The sequence below is a fragment of the Callospermophilus lateralis genome, chromosome 12 (genome assembly GCF_048772815.1).
Source record: "Callospermophilus lateralis isolate mCalLat2 chromosome 12, mCalLat2.hap1, whole genome shotgun sequence".
NCBI classification, from domain to species: Eukaryota; Metazoa; Chordata; class Mammalia; order Rodentia; family Sciuridae; genus Callospermophilus; species Callospermophilus lateralis.
The window spans coordinates 30,530,648-30,549,312 of record NC_135316.1 but is presented as its reverse complement, the minus strand read 5'-3'; the positions used below and the strand labels follow the sequence as shown (position 1 = coordinate 30,549,312).

General features: G+C 37.0%; 1 protein-coding gene across 2 annotated transcripts in view; it reads right to left on the bottom strand.

The window, feature by feature from the left end:
- Window positions 1–18,665, bottom strand: part of LOC143411875 (phospholipid-transporting ATPase IB) — a 606,876-nt gene that overhangs the window by 290,058 nt on the left and 298,153 nt on the right. For both annotated transcript variants that reach the window (XM_076872750.2, XM_076872751.2), the window contains exon 25: window positions 18,400–18,572. In XM_076872750.2, the coding sequence (XP_076728865.2) occupies window positions 18,400–18,572 (173 nt within the window). The remainder of the gene's footprint in view (window positions 1–18,399; window positions 18,573–18,665) is intronic.

The window sequence follows — 18,665 nt, the reverse complement described above, 5'->3', positions numbered from 1 at the left end:
ACTGGGTGTCCACAAGCACCCAGGTATGTTTTCACACATGAACTTTCACATTTTGTCTCTCTGTGTGTCTATGCAATTCTAATCACTTCCAGAAGCCAATTACAATAGAATAGACTTCATTTGTCATTGAATTGTACACATTTGTAAGTCTTTGCTTTTAACAAATTTTAAAAAAATAGATTTAAACCAATTTACTGGTGTCTTAATCTTTATTATTCTTGGCTAAAAATGTCTGGTTTCCTTTCCCAGATTCACATTCTGTCTCAGGAGGTGTTTTTGGCAGATGTTTCCTAAATTTTTGCTGGCTCTTTAGCATCTCCAAATTTTTTTTTTTCAGTACAAAATTGACTTTTGTAGCTCATGGGGAAAAAATCAATATTTTTCTAGACACAATACTATGGCAACAAAAAATAGCATCTTCTCTCTGTTTTGAATACCAACTCACATCCATAACCAAAAACATTATCAACAGGTAAAAAAAAGAACCAAGAGTTTCAAAATAGTAGAGCAATAAAAAGGAAATAACATCAAAAAATGAGTAGTAAATGAAAAACTGTACTTATATAATCATTTGAATTATTTTATATAGTCACTTGAATTATTTTCTGACCAAGTCTCTGAATGAGTAGTAAATGAAAAACTGTACTTATATAATCATTTGAATTATTTTATATAGTCACTTGAATTATTTTCTGACCAAGTCTCTGACATATTAAAATGTTCCTTTGTATATTTTATAATTAGAGACTTGCTCCAACTCAAGGAACTTATTTTTGAAATATTTTTTCCATTTTAAAATTATGACAAAAAAAGTGATCTCAACCCAACTTTCCTAATGTGACTATCCTGCCCTTAAAACACCATAATACCACACAATTAAAACCCAATGACCTACCCAGTGCCAACATCAAGGGAACAAAGTGCTGGAGTACACATGACATAATTTCAGAATAGGCAGCACACACCGTGGCCAGAGCCCTCCTGCCATCTGTTCCATTTAACCCCTAGACACTTATGTACAATATTTTTTCCTTCTCCTTCTTAGCCTGAACTTTTAAGCACTGCCATAAAAAACACATCATGTAGTAAGAGGAAGGAAATTAAAATGCCAATGGCAAGCAGGCTGGACTTCAATTTTTAAATTACCCTGTGTTCATCAGGCACTTGCCCCATTAGGAAATGGAAGTGAAACACATGCCAGGAGACCAGGATCTGCTGTACCCAGGGGAGCAGTCAGGTGAGGGTCCATCTCCCACAAAGGAAGCCCAGGAACCAGAAGACAGTCATTCAGCACACACAGCCTGAGACTCTGGGAAAGTTAGTTCATTTTACCTGTTGTTGTTGGTTTTTTTCTCCCTGTAATACTTCTTTGCTAGACATTTGATTAGAACCGTTAAATGTCTTTTTTTTTTTTTTCAATTCAATCTTTGGGCACTGCAAAGAACTAACAAAGTAAAAGGAGTTCACTAAAGTAGTAAAAGACATCATCATTACATCGATATTGATCAAGTCTCACAGTTTTGTGACCTCAGATTAAGTGACTTCTCTATAGAAGCTGGTTTGTCTGATGGCGGTGGTATCTTGCCTCAAAGGTTTATTTGTTTGTTTGTTTTGATCACCACCTAAAATAACGACTGAAAGCCTAGTCCATACTCAGTGCTCAATGGCTATCACTACCATCAAAATCCTGAACCCCAACCTCGTTCTTGACCACTCCATCTTCCTCACTCTCCCCTTTCATACTTAATTGCAAAGGCCTCTGCACCACCCTCACATCTGGCTCATTTCCCTTTACCTCCTTAATCTAAGCTACAATAATCGGATGAATGAGATGAATCAATGAATGAAAGAGGGGTCATTCTGTCAGTCTGTCACTCTCTGGAAATGCTGCCAGCGGTTAGATATATGTGTCAAGTGAAAGCTCACAGATGACAGTGATGTGTATGAGGCAATAACATTTAAAGACACCTTTGCTTCTGGAAGAGACAATTAGCCCAGCCAGTTACATTCTGCCCAACTTGTGTGTAACTTGGCATGTTTAACCCAGGTGCAGATGTGTCTACATTTGTCTACAACTCATGCTGTGCGTATTCAACATCCACAGAACCTACTATGCACAACACTCTGTTTTTTTTTTCTTTCACGATTTATAATCATCTCATTTCCTTTTTGTCTTTTTCCTGTTAGGTTCACATACCTCTGGTCCTTGGTACCAAAATATAAGGCTAGGTCTGACTTCTTATTACTAAATTCTAGTGCCTGGAATGATATTTAACACTTAAGAGCTAAATAAATATTTGTCAAATGGATTTCCTTTTCCCTCTTCTACTCTTCCCTCCCTTAAACCCATCTCCACATTGCAGTTGGAATAATTTTTTTTTTAAATATACATCTGGCCAAAACCATTCAATGAACAAACAGTGATTTCTGCAACGAATGGTACTGGATATTCAATTGAAAAAAATGAAGTTAGAACCTTACTTCACACTTATACAAAAATGAATTCAAAGTGGATCAAAGACTTATATGTAAGAGCTACACTATAAACTCTTAGCAGAAATATGGAGTAAAAGAAGCTGTCTGTCTGCTTTCTTGGTCTCATCTCACGGAGCAGCCAGGAAAGCAACCTCCTGTATTCCACCATCATGGGCGGTGGGCGGGGGGGAGGAAACATGGAGTAAAGCTCCAAGACCTTGAACCAGGCAATGGCTTCTTAGATATGACACCAAAAGTATAAAAAATAAAAGAAAAAGTAGATAAATTGGGCTTCATTAAAATGAAAAACTTTTGTGCAGCATATAATACCATCCAGAAAGTGAAGCCAAGCACAGTAGCCTATGTTTGTAATCCCACTGGTAATCCCAGTGGCTCAGGAGGCTGAGGCAGGAGGAACACAAGTTCAAAGCCAGCCTCAGCAATGCATCAAGCCCCTAGGCAACTTAGTGAGACCTTGCCTTAAAATAAAAAAACATAGGGGCTGGGGATGTGGCTCAAGCGGTAGCGAGCTCGCCTGGCATGCGTGCGGCCCGGGTTCGATCCTCAGCACCACATACACTAGAAAATAAATATTTAAAAATATCTCTCTCTCTCTCTCTCTCTTTAAAATAAAAACATATAAAGAGTTGAAATGTGGCTCAGTGGTTAAGTGCCCCTGGGTTAGATTCCTGGTACCAAAGGGTGGGAAAAGTGAGAAGACAACCCACTGAATGGGAAAAAAGATTTGTGAAACATGTATTTAATAAAACACTTGTATCTGTACTAAATAAAAAAACTCAATAATAAAAAAACAACATTTTAAAATGGGCAAAATATTTGAATAGATATTTCTCAAGGACAACATATAAATGGTAGCAATACTTGAAATGTTAGTAAATATAATTATAAATTCAGAGCTTATAATTATAAATGTTGTTAAGTATAATATTTAAATGTTGATAAATATTATTAGAGAAAGGCAAATCAAAACCACAATGACATACTACTTTTATTCACTCAGATGGACAGTTAGCATACAAAAGGCAGACACGGTGAAATTGAAAACTTATACATTGCTAGTGAGAATGTAAAATGGTGTAGCCACTTTGAAAAACAATTTGGCAGTACCTCAAATGGTTAGGCAGAGTTACCATATGCCCCAGAAATTCAACTCCTTAGCACATAGCTAAAACATGAAAACATATATCCACAAAAAAAACTTGTATATGGATGATCATAGTAGAATTATTCATAAGAGCTCCAAAGTGCAAACAACACAAAATGGATAAATAGCATGTGGTATGCACATACAATGTAGTATTTTTTGGTAATAAAAAGAAATGCTATAACATAAATAACCCTTGAAAACCATATAATACATGAAAAGAAGCCAATCACAATGACCATATATTATATAATTCCAGTTACATGAAATGTCTGGAACAGGAAAATCTATAAAGATAGAAAGTAGATTAGTGGTTGTCTTGCATTTGGGGGGAAATGAAAACATTTTAAAATAGACCTCAGCAATAGCTGCATGACTCTATCAATATACTAAATATGAACTGTATACTTCAAATGTGTGAATCATATGGTTTATGAATGTATGAATATGTAACAACAAATCTCATCATTTTCTATAACTATAATGCATCAATAAAATGTGTGGGGGAAAAAGTGGGATGAAGTCTTTACCTCCATTTAAAAAAAAAACTTATTTAAAAATAATTATGTCTGACTCCATCATTCCTTGGTTAAATTTTTTCAAAGGTTTCATATTATGCTTGCCGAGGATCTAGTGCAAATTTCAACCAGGCTTGCAGAACTAAGCAGTTTGGCTCCAGCTTGCTTCTCCAGCCTCCTTTTGCATTACTGTTCCCAATACAACACATACACATACTAGTTTCTCAATAAAAAGCAACCAAATGATCTGATTTATAATACAAGTCAATGATACTAGCTATAAATGAAACCAACTTCACCCTTAAGAAGCATCATGAGAAGGAGAAAACAATGAAATATAGACGTTTCTAAGGAAGCATTTACCAAATTTCTGTCAATATTTTTTTTCCTATCTCTAGTGTCCAAGTGGAGACCCTAATACTCAGAATTACATTCTAACTCACATTCAAAAGGCTCTCTGGTTCCTCCAAAGGCTTATTCTTTCTCTTACATGGGTGTTGATTTCCCATGTGATTGGCCCAGAGCATGAATATAAAAGCAGCTAAATAAACACCTAAATTGTAAAATAAATAAATGAATAAATAAAAATAAAGAGAGAAACAGGTTGATCCTGTCATCATAAACATTTTTATTCTCAACTTTACAACCATCATTGCTGTCTGCATAACTTCAACAACTGTCATGAGATGGGAGTCAGCTGACTCCGGGTAAGTCAAGGTTTGGGTAAGGTACCACCCCACTCCCTTAATTCACAAACATTGATTGAATGCTCACTGTGTGTCTGACGTCATCTCAGTTGCTAGGGACGGAACAGAGGACAAAAGAGATAAAATTCCTGCTCTCATGAAATCACATCTGGGGTGGATACAGATTACCAAACATTAAACAAAAATAAAGTATGTCAGGTGATGAGAAGCTTTCAAGAAAAATAAAGCTGAGATGAGTAGCACAAGTACACCAGGCCCCCAGAACAGACTTGCTGAGAAGGGAACATTTGAGCAGGGACCTAAATCAAGGCTGGTTTCCATGTGTGACCTGGAAAATCCTGAAAGGGTATTGAGCAAGAAGCCTTCTCTAAAAGCTTGAGGAATCTGACATAGCAAGAGTGTGGAAAGTGAGGGGAAGCAGTATCCCACTAGGCCTCCAAATTTCATTCAGAGAATGGTGGAAAGTCACTAGCAGGGATTTTGGCAGAGGCACACAGCTACTTTTCTAAATCTTGCCTAATTAAAGCAGATAATCAAGGGAGGTACAGAAATCTACATCAACCTATGGCATTACAGAAGCTATTAACTGTTAAGAATTCATTGTACCCAAGGTCAAAAGTATTTACATATTGAAGTACAAGTGAGTCAAAACCAAATTCATAATTGTATATTCATGCAACTTGTGTGTGTGTGGGGGGGTGGTGCTGGGATGGCACCCAGGGCCTTGCCCATGATAGGCAAGCACTCTACCACTGATCCTCATTCCCAGCGCCCAATCCATATAAATTTTGCTAGACCATGACCCCATGGAGGCCAGACATGCACTTCTAGTCATCCATGGTGCCCACTGTATCCCCAGGACCCAAGGCACAGTGTTCAGCAGGATACATCTTTGTGGAACATATCCTCAATACTCATTGTGCACATATACAGACAGATTTCAAAATTATTAAGAAACACAATGTGAGCTACATTTGAATAATAAACATTTGAGAGACATCTGGATTTGCAAAATAGCCACAGAAAAAGTACTAAGTTATAAAAAGAAAAACTTGGGAATCACTAACAGGTACTAGATTTCAGACTGGACTCCCCTAGAATCTTGACTGAGAATCTCAATTCAGAGCCACCAGAGACTTTTTGTTTTCCTTCATAGTTTCTACATAAAAGGTGCAGAACAAAGAATAATGCTGACTGTCTAAGATTTTGAAAAGTAGGCTAAGATAAATTTGTTCTAAATCAATATCCCTTGGTACAACCATAAAAATAAATTTGGATGGTATAATGCATATGAACTGGCAAAAATTTCTAAGCCAATAAACTCGACTCTTAGTCCTATCAGAAACAACAGACATAGTAAAAATGATGAAATTTGTTACACAGAATTGTAAAAATGCCTTTCAACTTGGAAACAGAAGAAGCAGTTTCTGCTTTTTAAAACTTATATCAAAACTGAAAAATGGAATGGTCTAACAAAGCCAAAAATTTAGTAAAAGAGAAGCATACATCATTTTTGAGAAAGGGGGGGATTCAACACAATGAGCACTATCTATATTTTTAAGGATTAAATTGCTAAACTTATTTCAAGACAAAATAAATCAAGTTAATCTTAGGATAGTCTTAATGGAAGATGTGGCATAGTAAACTAAATGCAATCCATTTTCAGTTCCATGAGATTATTCTTTACTTCTGCTTTTATCAAATGAAATAACTTATCTTTTCTGGAATGGCATGGTTTTAAACAAGGAATTTCCAGGTATATTTTATAGGACATATTTTAAAAGCTCTTATGTCCTGCTCATGAAATTCTCCCCACTCATCACCTCAACCACACCTTCCAACCTTTTTACATACACAGACTCAGAGCTCTTACTATGACTTTGGCTAATAAAAATAACTTCAGTGAGGGTGTTTATTAATTAGCCTGAGCAGTATGGAAACCTACACTTAGTATTGCCCTTGCTTTCATTATATCTCCCAAAGCAAGAGCAGGAACAAATTAGATTCTTTTCATGTATCATCTGGTCCTTTAGAGTCCTCAGGGTTCTGGCAAACCCACAGGATCAGCCTTGCCATTAGTAGCATATGGATCCTACACCAAATAGGCTATGACTTGGCAAGAATGCTTAAAGTCTGCCTTCACTCAAAGCCTTATGTATCGGTTACCTTCCCAGAGGGACTGAGTTATAGGAGAATCCTTCACCTCCCTTGACATTTTCCCCTGTCCTGAGTGTGTACCTCACAGAGAGATTTCCTACAAGGCTTCCTCAGGTTCCAAGGGTCCTCCAGGCAGCAGCACTAAGCAGTGTAGATCATCTCGACACTAGAAGAGGAAGATGCTTGGGCTTCTGTGCAAATGAGAGAGTAGTGGAAGAATCCTTCTCTAATGGGGAACAACACCGGTTGCTTGAAAAAACCTTGGCTCATAAACTGAAAAGCAAACATCAGTCTGTTGGATTCATCTGACTAAAGTAAAACAAGTTGGCCCAGGACTGAGACTGTAATCTTGAGTCTTTGTTTCTCTCTCTCTTTTTTTTTTTTTTTTCTGCAACAGCGTGCACTGACTATGAATGGACATTTCATGAGTGCTACATATAAAATAAATAAATAGGGAGGCATGTTCTACAGCCTCAGAAAGACTGAAAGACTGTATCTGGGAGGACATGGATTTAGCAATTCCTACCTGTACCTGTACTGAATACCTGGCAGCTGCTGGTGATTCAACTAGGCTTCACCTCCTAAAAGTTTCACCATCTCCCAATAGTGCCATCAGCTGGGGACCAAGCCTTTAGCATCTGTGCCTTTAGGGGACATTTAATATCCAAACCAGAAGAGACCACTTGGGTTCAAACCTCAAAACCATTCATCAATAGCACAGGATCTCAGAGTCATATCATTCTTCTTGTGTGCCTGAGTTCTCTAAAGTATAAATCTCTTTGTAGTCTGTTTATGGATTCTGAGGTGATACATGCTCAGTGTTTACAGAGGATCTGGTCACAGTGACTGAGGGTGAGCATCACTTTATTAACAGTGTTCCCCACTAGACAGCTGTATCTCTGGGCCCTAGCCAGGTTCCAATTCAGGGACCCCACATTATGAACTATGTAACCATATGTAACTTAACTGCCCCTCTCACCAGATGAACCTCCCATCTAGCAAAGGTTGTGCCCCTAGTCCTTAATCAATAAACTTTATCAATAGGCTTCTACCCTTGGGCCCAGTCAATTCTAGGGGCTGAGTAGGGCCAAGGCAAACACCTGTTCAACCACATGGAAACAAAGCCATTTCAAAAAATAATGATCAGATACTTCATAGGACAAAACAGAGCTGAAATAGGCCCCCAAGATGTTTAGGAGTCCTCTCCTTCTCCACAACATTCTCTAAATACACGTGATGCTGAACCAAAGAACTCTTCAGTGGGACACAATCTGAAGCAATGGATGAGTGGATAAAGATAACAGTATATTTACATGACAAAATGGTATATTCATCCATAAATAAGGTTAAAATCCTGTTACCTGCAGCAACGTCATGTTAAGTGAAATAAGCCAAGCACAGAATGACATTTGTAGAAGCTGGGAATGTCAATCTCATGGAATAGAATAGTGGTCACCAGAGACTAAGAAGGGTAGATAAAGAGTACCAAAATATAGTTATATAAGAATAATTAGTTCTACCTTTCTGTTTGCAAATTTATGAGTGTATATGGGGCCGGGGATCAAACCCAGGGCCTCATACAGATTAGGCAAGCACTTTCCCATTGATCCACATCCCCAGCTCTTAGTTCTGCCACTCTATGGCATGGTAAGGTACCTATATTCTGTAACATTTTATGATATATTCTAAAATAACTAGAAAAGAAGCATCCAAAGGTTCTTAAGACATAGAAGTGATAAATGTTTGAGATAGAAATGCAAATTACCCTCGTTTGATTGTTATATATTGTATACATATATCAAATTGTTGTACCATATTCCACAAACATGTACAAATATAATGTGTTAACTAAAAAAGAGAAAAGTAAGTTGTCATCATCTACTATTTTTTTCCTTTAAAAAACGATTTCATCCCCGTCAACCTTAATACTACATTATTCCGAGGTTTAGTAATTTGAATATAATGATATGAAGCATCAGCATTTTAAAAACACTAAATTTAAATGTATATTCACATATTCATGTTTCTACATAGAAAGTCCTATTTTCTTACTGTTATTTCCTGTATCGGAAAAAAATCAATATGTATTCACTATGATTTTATAAAGAGAAATTAAGGTTCAAGTATCTGAAAAAAGGCAATGTTGTGATAACACAGAACTTGAAATTTCTCAAGCTCTAACATCTTCAAACAACACCCATCCATGAAAACAAATTAGAGCAAGGAAAAATGCACGAACGATTGACAGATGATTTTAACTCGGCACTTGTATATTTGTGAAAGGATTATCTTCGAGCTGGTATATTTACTTTGGTCTTTAAAGACTGGTGTGTCCAAGTGGTGAAAGACACCAGTATGAATACTTGCTTAAAATGAGAAGAAATGCTTGCTCTGTTTTTCTCGGATGACCCAAGTGTCAAGAATTTGATAGGATGATGAGGGTAGGGGGTGTCTGTCTGTCTCTCAGTCTGTCTGCCTCACTCTCATCTGCAGGCCTGTCAGGAACTAAACCGCTAGAGACAACAACGCGCTGGAACTCTGGCACAGCTCAGTCAATTGATTAACAAACAACAGAAACCAAATCATTCAGCAGACTCTCTCAGTCCCTGATGACCCAGCATAGCTCTGCAGATGATAATGGTAATAAAGTTTAGAAATCGCCAATCATAAAACTCAAACCCAGCACAAGCTTCCAGAGTTTGGCAACTTTAGTCAACTGCATCAGTCTGATGTAGCAACTGTGGACAATTTACTTGTGACCCTAGATGGGACCAAAAATAAATAGAGTTTCAAGAACTCTGGGAAATGAAAGACTTAAATGTTCCTCTCTTGTCATTTGTTTCCCCTTTAAACAAGTAAGAAATTGAATCAGAGAGGCTTAAATCTGACAAGTGCCTGGTTCTTGTGCAGTGCACCCAGCTATGCATTTCAAACTGGAAGACGGCAAAGCTCCCGGATGGAGTATGCCATGCAGTTTTCAAAGTCATAGAAGGAGTCCTGCCTGTCAAAACCAGGAAAAGGAAAGCATCGATAATTCAGGAGGTGATAAATGAGGGAAAGTGTCAGATGTACAGACAGGAAAATGGAAAACATAATTTTCTCTGGGACCAATTAATGTATGAACTACTTTGCATCCTCTCAATCAGAAAGGTGTCTGCGTTGTCAGGAGAAGGGTTTTTTTTTTTTTTTGTTTTGTTTTTCCTAATGAAAGTTAACACAACACTTTCTTGTATTAATGAAACACATTCTGAACTACTTCACAGGAAAGAGAAGAAAAAGCACTTTAAGTACAAATACCATCACAAGGCAAGACCTGGGGGCATAAATATTCATGACATAGTCCACCTGTTTAATTAAGCTCTGTGCTTGACTTTTAAAAAAAATTTTTTTCTGGTTTGTTTTACTTGTAGGAAAGATGCCAAATATTATGAGCTTCTGCTTCAGAGTTTTGGACCACAGTTTGGCCTCATATCACCCTGTTTCATTTGGCAAGCAGGATTGTCAAGAATGACAAGCACCAATGAATTAATCATTCATCAATTCAAGGAGGGGGAAAAAACACAAGAAAAAAAACTGAAAAGTGATGTGTCTGTGAGCTCTTCTGACATCTCACATAGGTCCCAATGTGTTGAGAGCAGCCCAGAAGACCAACAGGAACTCAAGCAGACCCTGTTACGCAATTCTTAGAGTACTTTCAAAGAGGGAAGATCTTTGCTATTGCCAGAGCCCAGTTTGTAACTGAGCTTCTTTCTGTTCAGAGAGACTAACTGACCATCAATTGAAGGGAATTTCTGTCATGTAAATCATGTTTTAGAACCACAGAGAAAAGGGGATCTGCTCTTGAGGAAAAGTGATATAACAACTGCATAAACAACAACAAAAATCTAAGAAATGTATTCCCAATTGCATGCAGGATATTATTATAGATCAAACCTCATTATTAACTGCCCCATGGTAGGTAAGTCTTTTTGTTTTGATTGCCCATAGATTTTTTAAACAGAAAAATATCCTATATTTTCAAACTTACAGTAAATATTTGTCCAAAAACTATATCTCTCCTCACCAAATAATTTTATCAGTTCAGGACATAAGCAACAAAGTTGACAGGTTAATTTTTTCTATTTCTCACCTGAAAGAATTATATATAGTGATAATACACAACTTTTAGTGCTGGAAGTATGGCTCAGTGGTGAAGTACTTGAGTAGTATGCATAAGGTCCTGGGTTTCATCCCCAGTACCACCAAACAAAACCAATAAAACAATTATAACTTTTAGTTGGAGGGTAATCAAAACATCAGAAATTTTTAATAGTTAAAAGTTGATCTGTTGAGTGATTGGTAGAAATTATTTTCTGCAAGAGTTATTTACAATGAAAACAGCTCTTCATTTCTGAACATGTCACCATCAAAATTACCTCTAATTTCAAAAAGTTTTCTTATTATTGTTCATTTTTTAAACCAGAAATAATTGCTTATAAGTAATTTCCTTTTCCTACTTGAGATTAATACTCCAAAGTATCAACATATTCTGGCTCCTACAATGGTTCAAATGAGCTACTTTTTTAATATACTAAAAAAAAATTATAACAAGATAATCTGCATTCTAGAGAAATAGTGGTAAAACCTATACGTAGAAAATACATTTTTTTAAACTTTCAGAATTTAGAGATTGCTTTCGTTCAGATGTTGCTGGAGAATCATTACACTTGAGAAGACTCATCCTCAACAGAGTAATGAGAAAGTCAGTGAAGACCAAAGAAAATTGCCTTAATCATTCAAATAATAGCATTCTTTTTAGAGTCAAGTGAAAAAAAAAATCTGTCTGAAAATGAATCCTACCGTAATTGCATTTAATCAACAAATGTGCAAATATATGGTAAGCCATAATACAAATAACCCAGGAAAGGCTTACAGTCTCGACAATTTAATAATGGTCCCTGGAATAAAATGTCAACATAGGAAGCTGGCTTACACCGAAAATGCATGATGCTGAAACATCACATTGAAAGAAACTAAAGTTTTATTTTTGGAAGTGTGTGACTGCATCCCTACCTACATGGAGGCCAACCAAAACACAACTGGTGGTACAATTCTAATTACTTGTCTGAACTCTGTTTTAACATAATTCTGTGTATAATTCATAGGCTGAACGATACCACACATAAAATGCCCAAACTTCTGATTCCTATTATCCATCATGCCTCATCAATATGAAGAGCTAAGATGGGAAAGAGACTAAATCACAAGAGCCAGTTCCTGTCTACACTAAGTGGTCTAAAGTAGGACAGATGTACAGGGTTTGGGATGCAGACTGCATGAGAGGTTTGAGTTCAGATCATGGGTAGAAGACTGAGCCAGTTATAGGAATGAGACACTGTCAGGGTGTTAACAATGCTGGGCAGTTTTATTCAGGAGGACAATCTGTGCTGCTAACTTTGCAAGGGAGGGTGTTCTAGACACATATTTTCTGTCATAAAATAGTCTCTCAACTGCTCCCCTTTCTTAGTGAGGCTAACGAACTACAGCTGGGGCTCAGAGTCCAGCCTAAGCTTCTACAAAGAGGGAAGCATGCAGGTATGGAACTGCGGGCCATCTCTCTCCTACTCTAAGTCAAATAACTTCACTTTTCTCAGATGATGAGAACAAACTCTGCTGTACATTTCTATGGTGCTTACCCATGAATCCATTCTTGTTTTATGGAAATCATCAAGTATCTTTGCAAAGACTTACCTACTCTTTATGATTAAAAAAAAAAAAAGTCATTGACCTGAATATACATCAACCAAAAATAGATTGACTGTTTTCCTACAACATCAGCTTTAAAAAATATTTTATATTACTACTTGACACAGAAACTGTTTATAACTTTTCAATATGCACATATTGCAGATATAACCCCTCTTTTAATAAAATATTTTCACAGAAGGAGGTCTAGATTTTAGCACAAATTCTTAACAGCAAATCACTAGTTTGCGACATTGTGAATGCTGATTTTTTTTCTTGTTTATCTGTATTTTCTCCCTCTTTTTTTTTTTTGCAAGAGTTATAAATCATTCTTAAGAGTCAGAAAAATAAACCCAAAAAAGTTTTTTAAAAACATTTCATGAGACTGTTGCCTTTTTCTCTCAACCATCTTTATTCTTTGGTATCACAGTATGTTTTTGCATGTTTATCTTTGAATCTATCCTGAGAGACAGAAGTCTAAACACATCCGAGAAAATAAATGATACCTTCTGAAACCCTTAATTTGCACATGCAGTGGAAGTCCCTACTGTGGGGTTTTCTTCCCACTCTTTCTCCTGTCCAGGGACATGGAGCCGTAAATCATATGCACTAACAAGCCAGCACTTGGGGGCAAGTACAGAGTCATCTGTACTTTCAGGGCACTGTGGAGGGACCATCAATGACTTTCTTACATGGGGGCCACTGATGATATTTTCATGACCCTTTTCCTGATGAGACAGTCATTTAAGATTTCTGAATATTCTTAAGAGGTCAAAGTCCACCCCCCTGGTAGTCTGTGCTTCAAAACTTATTTCCATTTTGACAAAAATAAAGACTTCAAAGAAAGAGGGAAAATGAGAAAGAGAAAAGAAACTTTTTTTCTTTTACATATTGGGAATGGTTTAAACATTTTCTAAATGCCTTCTATCATTTAGAGAATGACGAATCCTGTGAGACTTTATGCTGAATACGTCTAAACATTTTCTACAGTCTGAAGAATAGGGTAAAAGCAAAAACTCTAAGATGAAATTGTATTTATGGGACTGAATGAGCTCACACAGCCAAGTAGGTAAGCACAGGTTCTGACACTGTTCAGATCTAGGATGAATGCTACTTCTTCCATTATGAGCTGAGGACATGGGCAAGATAATAAAATTTAATTTCTGAGGCCTTTGATTCCTCATTTATAGAAACAAAGACAATGCTTATCTTGGATCAACAAATACAAAGAGTGGAATTTCTGGTGTTAATTTAATACAGTCATGCCTACTGATGCTATTGAAAGGCTCTGGCAATGCAAAACAGAGTGGAGGCATCAAGGAGACAGTGAACTTCAAAGATTAGGAAAGGTAAGGAGTGGGCAGGTGCAGGTGGGGGGATGATGGCTAATTCTGCTGATAGGTTTTGAATTTACGGTGCCCAGGGAATGTGGGTATGAAAAAGTCCTAGACTCAGATGGGGCCACAGTGGATAAGCAGATTGTAGAAGTCCTTGCTCTCCATCTTGAATGCCAGTCAGAACCAACCAGGTGTGTGTAAAATTCCTAGAGTTCTGATTTAATTGCTCTGGGATAGCATCTGGCAATCAGTCTTTTTATTTTCATTCAGCCAACATTTCATTTGAACATTTTTTTTACTCAACATACTTTTCATTTAAATAGATTAATTATTTTATTCATTATATTTTTATTGAGGTAAAATTCACATAAGATAAAATTAAAAATTTTAAAGTATAGAAATTCAATGGCATTTAGCATAATTACAATGCTGTATGCCCATCACCTACTTCTAATCCTGCCATACCTCATCATTCTCAAAAGGAAATCCTATACCCAATTAAGCAATGATTTCCATTCCTCCCACCCCAAGCCCCCAGCAACTACAAACCTGCTCTCTGGTTCTATGAATTTGCCTATTCTGAATATTTCATATAATGGAATCATACACTATGTGGTCTTTGTGTGTATGTGTTTGTATGTATTTGTATGTGTGCATGCATGTGCATGTGAGACAGACTGGCTTCTTTCACTAAGCATGCTTTTGTGGTTTACCCGTACTGTAGTATGTATCACTACTTCAATTCTTTTTATAATAATATTCCATTGCATGGATATAACGTTTTTATTTATCCATTCATGAAATCATGGATGTCTGGGTTGTTCCCAATTTGGGGGTATTGTAAACAGAGTTGCTACTATGAATATGCACATACAAGTATTTATTTAAGGGCCTGTTTTTAATTAGTTGGAGTGTATACCTAGGAATGAAATTATTTGATCATAAGGTACTCTTATGTTTAACTTTTTGAGGACAATCTTTTTTTATAAGGTTCTCCAGATGATTCTATATAAAGCCAGTATTGAGAATCATTAATGTGAAAGGCAGATAAGGTCATAAAAACAGATAGAATGCACATATGGAGCAGGAAGAGGAGAGGATCAGAGGCTGCCAGTAAAAGAGGTTGTAAAGAAGACAGATAAATAGGGAGAAGAGAGGTGTCACAGAACTCCCTGGAGGAAGAACCACCAATAGCAAATGTCAAAAGGAACCGAAAGAGTCTATTGCATAAGGCAAGATGGAAAGATGGAGCATGCTAGCCTCACTGAGGGTCAGACTTTAAGAGACAAGGGTGTACATGAGATTCAAAGAAGGCCAATACCATAATCTCTAATTCATTATTTTCACTTAAAGGCAAAGACCAGATCTTGCCTATTCTTCTATGACATTCAGAATGTGCAACACAAATATCAAGTTCACAATCAAAATCCTCTTTGACTGACAAATTAAACTTCAAAAAATAATGGGCAACATCCCTGTCTTATACAGTGGTAACTTCATAAGATTACTAATCAGTAATTACCCCACTGACTGTATTATGACTTTTATAGGATTTTACCTACATTGAAAATATTTCTTCTTGGTCTATTCCCTAAAGACCTAAAAAGAGCATACTACAGGGACACTGCTACATCGATGTTCATAGCAGCACAATTCACAATAGCAAGACTGTGGAACCAACCTAGATGCCCTTCAATAGACGAATGGATAAAAAAAAAAATGTGGCATTTATACACAATGGAGTATTACTCTGCATTAAAAAATGACAAAATCATAGAATTTGCAGGGAAATGGATGGCATTAGAGCAGATTATGCTAAGTGAAGCTAGCCAATCCCTAAAAAACAAATGCCAAATGTCTTCTTTGACATAAGGAGAGTAACTAAGAACAGAGTAGGGACGAAGAGCATGAGAAGAAGATTAATATTAAACAGGGATGAGAGATGGGAGGGAAAGGGAGGGAGAAGGGAAATTGCATGGAAATGGAAGGAGACCCTCAGGGTTTTACAAAATTACATACAAGAGGAAGTGAGGGGAAAGGGAAAAAAAGGGGGAGAAATGAATTACAGTAGAGGGGGTAGAGAGAGAAGAGGGGAGGGGAGGGGAGGGGAGGGGGGATAGTAGAGGATAGGAAAGGCAGCAGAATACAACAGACACTAGTATGGCAATAGTTAAATCAATAGATGTATAACTGATATGATTCTGCAATCTGTATACGGGGTAAAAATGGGAGTTCATAACCCACTTGAATCAAAATGTGAAATATGATATATCAAGAACTATGTAATGTTTTGAACAACCAACAATAAAAATAAAAATAAAATAAAATAAGAAAATATTTAAGTACCAAAATATATAGTTAGCAAAAACGTTTGATTCAAATTTCAGTAAACTACTTAACAGAATCTTGCATTGGTCCCTTTTCTACTGATTAAAGAATCGTTTTAGTTTAAAGGTATGTACCCATTTTTGTGTAACATTTGCCAATCTCTGAATCAATATTTTAAAATTTGTTCTAATTAGCTGTACATGACAATAGAACACACTTTAACATATCATATATAAAGGGAGTGTAACTTCTCATTCTTCTGGTTGTACATGATGTAGAATCACACCAGTCATGTAGTCATATATGTACACAGGGTAATAATGTCTGATTCATTCTACTATCCTTCTACCTCCATATCCCCTCCCCTTCCTTCATTCCCTTCTGCCTAATCCAAAGTGACGATTTAAGAGAATGTGTAATTATTTTACAGAAGAGCTCTTTTCTGAAAAAAATATTTTTTTTCCTTCTGTAATTAGAGAAAGGGGTAACTCCTACATGGCTACATTTTAAAGACAGAAAGGGAGAATTAAGACTGACCTCATGTTTGAAGTAACATATTAAAATTAACTTAGGTTTAACTTCTTGATGAATGTGTACACATGAAATATATAAGTGCTTTCTTTAAGGTTTTTTTTTTTTTTTTTTTTAATCTGAAGTGTGAGATCAGTCAAGAAATATCTCAACAGCAAGAAAGTAGTGCACCATCCTGGATTCTCCTCCTTTTCAATTAATGCTTCTATTTTGTAGACTGTCACAGTATTTAATTTGAAATTTCCCCTTTCTGTGCCAATTGCAGTTTGAACTCCTTCCTGTAATATCCTTAAGCATACAGCCGTATGTGACACACAAAGCACCATGAAAACAGCTAAAGCAAGAAGGGGAAAAAGATGTTTTTCTTTAGTATCAAGCACCTGGCAAGAAAAGAGCATGTTCCCGTAAAGCCTTAAGGCTTTCCTGGCTCTCCCCTGAGAATCCAAACGGACGCATTCTGGTTTCCCTTTAAAAAAACTTTATAAGGTTTTAGCATGTTTGCCTTCAAGTCACAGGTCAGCAGACTTTTCCACGCTGTTTCTCACTGTTTCTGGTGCTGCTGCTCATTTCTAGCCACTGACAAGCCACTCTCTTACCAACATGGCGGTTGGCAGGCAGATGTGACCCGCTCACCTGGACTTGTGACTCTAGGGTCAGCACAGTAACAACTTCCAGTATTGAGGAATTCATAGAAATCAGGTGCCTGCCCCTGCCAGCAACTTCATGCCATAGACACAAAGGGAAGACCATGGAAAAAAAAGTTTCCCATCACCTCTCTCTACCCTTCTTGCCATCTGCATGTCCTTGGCCTTTGGTGGTCATTCATCTTTCTAGGAGTTTATTTTCTTTATAATTCTGACTTTCAAATCTCTATCAGAACTGGACCTCCACACAGCCAGTAGTCATGGAACGTAACAATGTCCCCCACTAAAAAGCCTTCCCAGACTCCACGAAGGACCAATAAAGACCAGAGTTGAATCTTAACACAAAAATTGGTATCATATGAACCCAACCAGAGTTCTTCATTGACCAAAAAAAAAAAAAAAATACTTACTGAACATTAGGAAAAAGGCATCAAAGCCCCATAAGCCTTGGGAGTTAAGTTCACACATTTAGAACAAGGAGCCAACTAGGTGGGACCCTGGTAACTTCTCATGCTGGCTTGAGGCAGATGTTTTCAATATTTCCCCTTATTGTGAATAGGATCTAAACCTCTGATTCTTACTTCTTTTGTCTTCTCAGAAGGCAATAAAGAAAACAAAAACATAAAAGACACTAACTGCCTTCTGCAAAACCTGTGAACCAACAATTAAAGATAATCTTGTATTTTTGTTTTGCTTATTTTTTTGTATATGTAAAACTTGACACCTAGAACTCCCTTGCACCAATTTCTTTTACAGACACACAGGATGCAGGCATGTTAGGACATAAACTAGGCACAGCCTGCAAATTCCCACCTGCAGCATATGACCGCTTTACAAGACAGCGCCAAATCGAGGAAGCTTCTCCGGACTTCAAAGGAGAGGGCATACTTGAGGGTATGGCCATCGATGATTAGAGCCACATCATTTTCCTTGCCCAGCAAATCTCCAAGGTCTGTGCAATGTTGGGTGATGGCTGCCCGCGTGGCCTGAAAGAAGAATGGAGGGGATTATTGTTACTGTGCGTTTAGCATTGGCAAAACAGAATTCAAAGGCAATGACCTTGAAATGAGAACATGCCC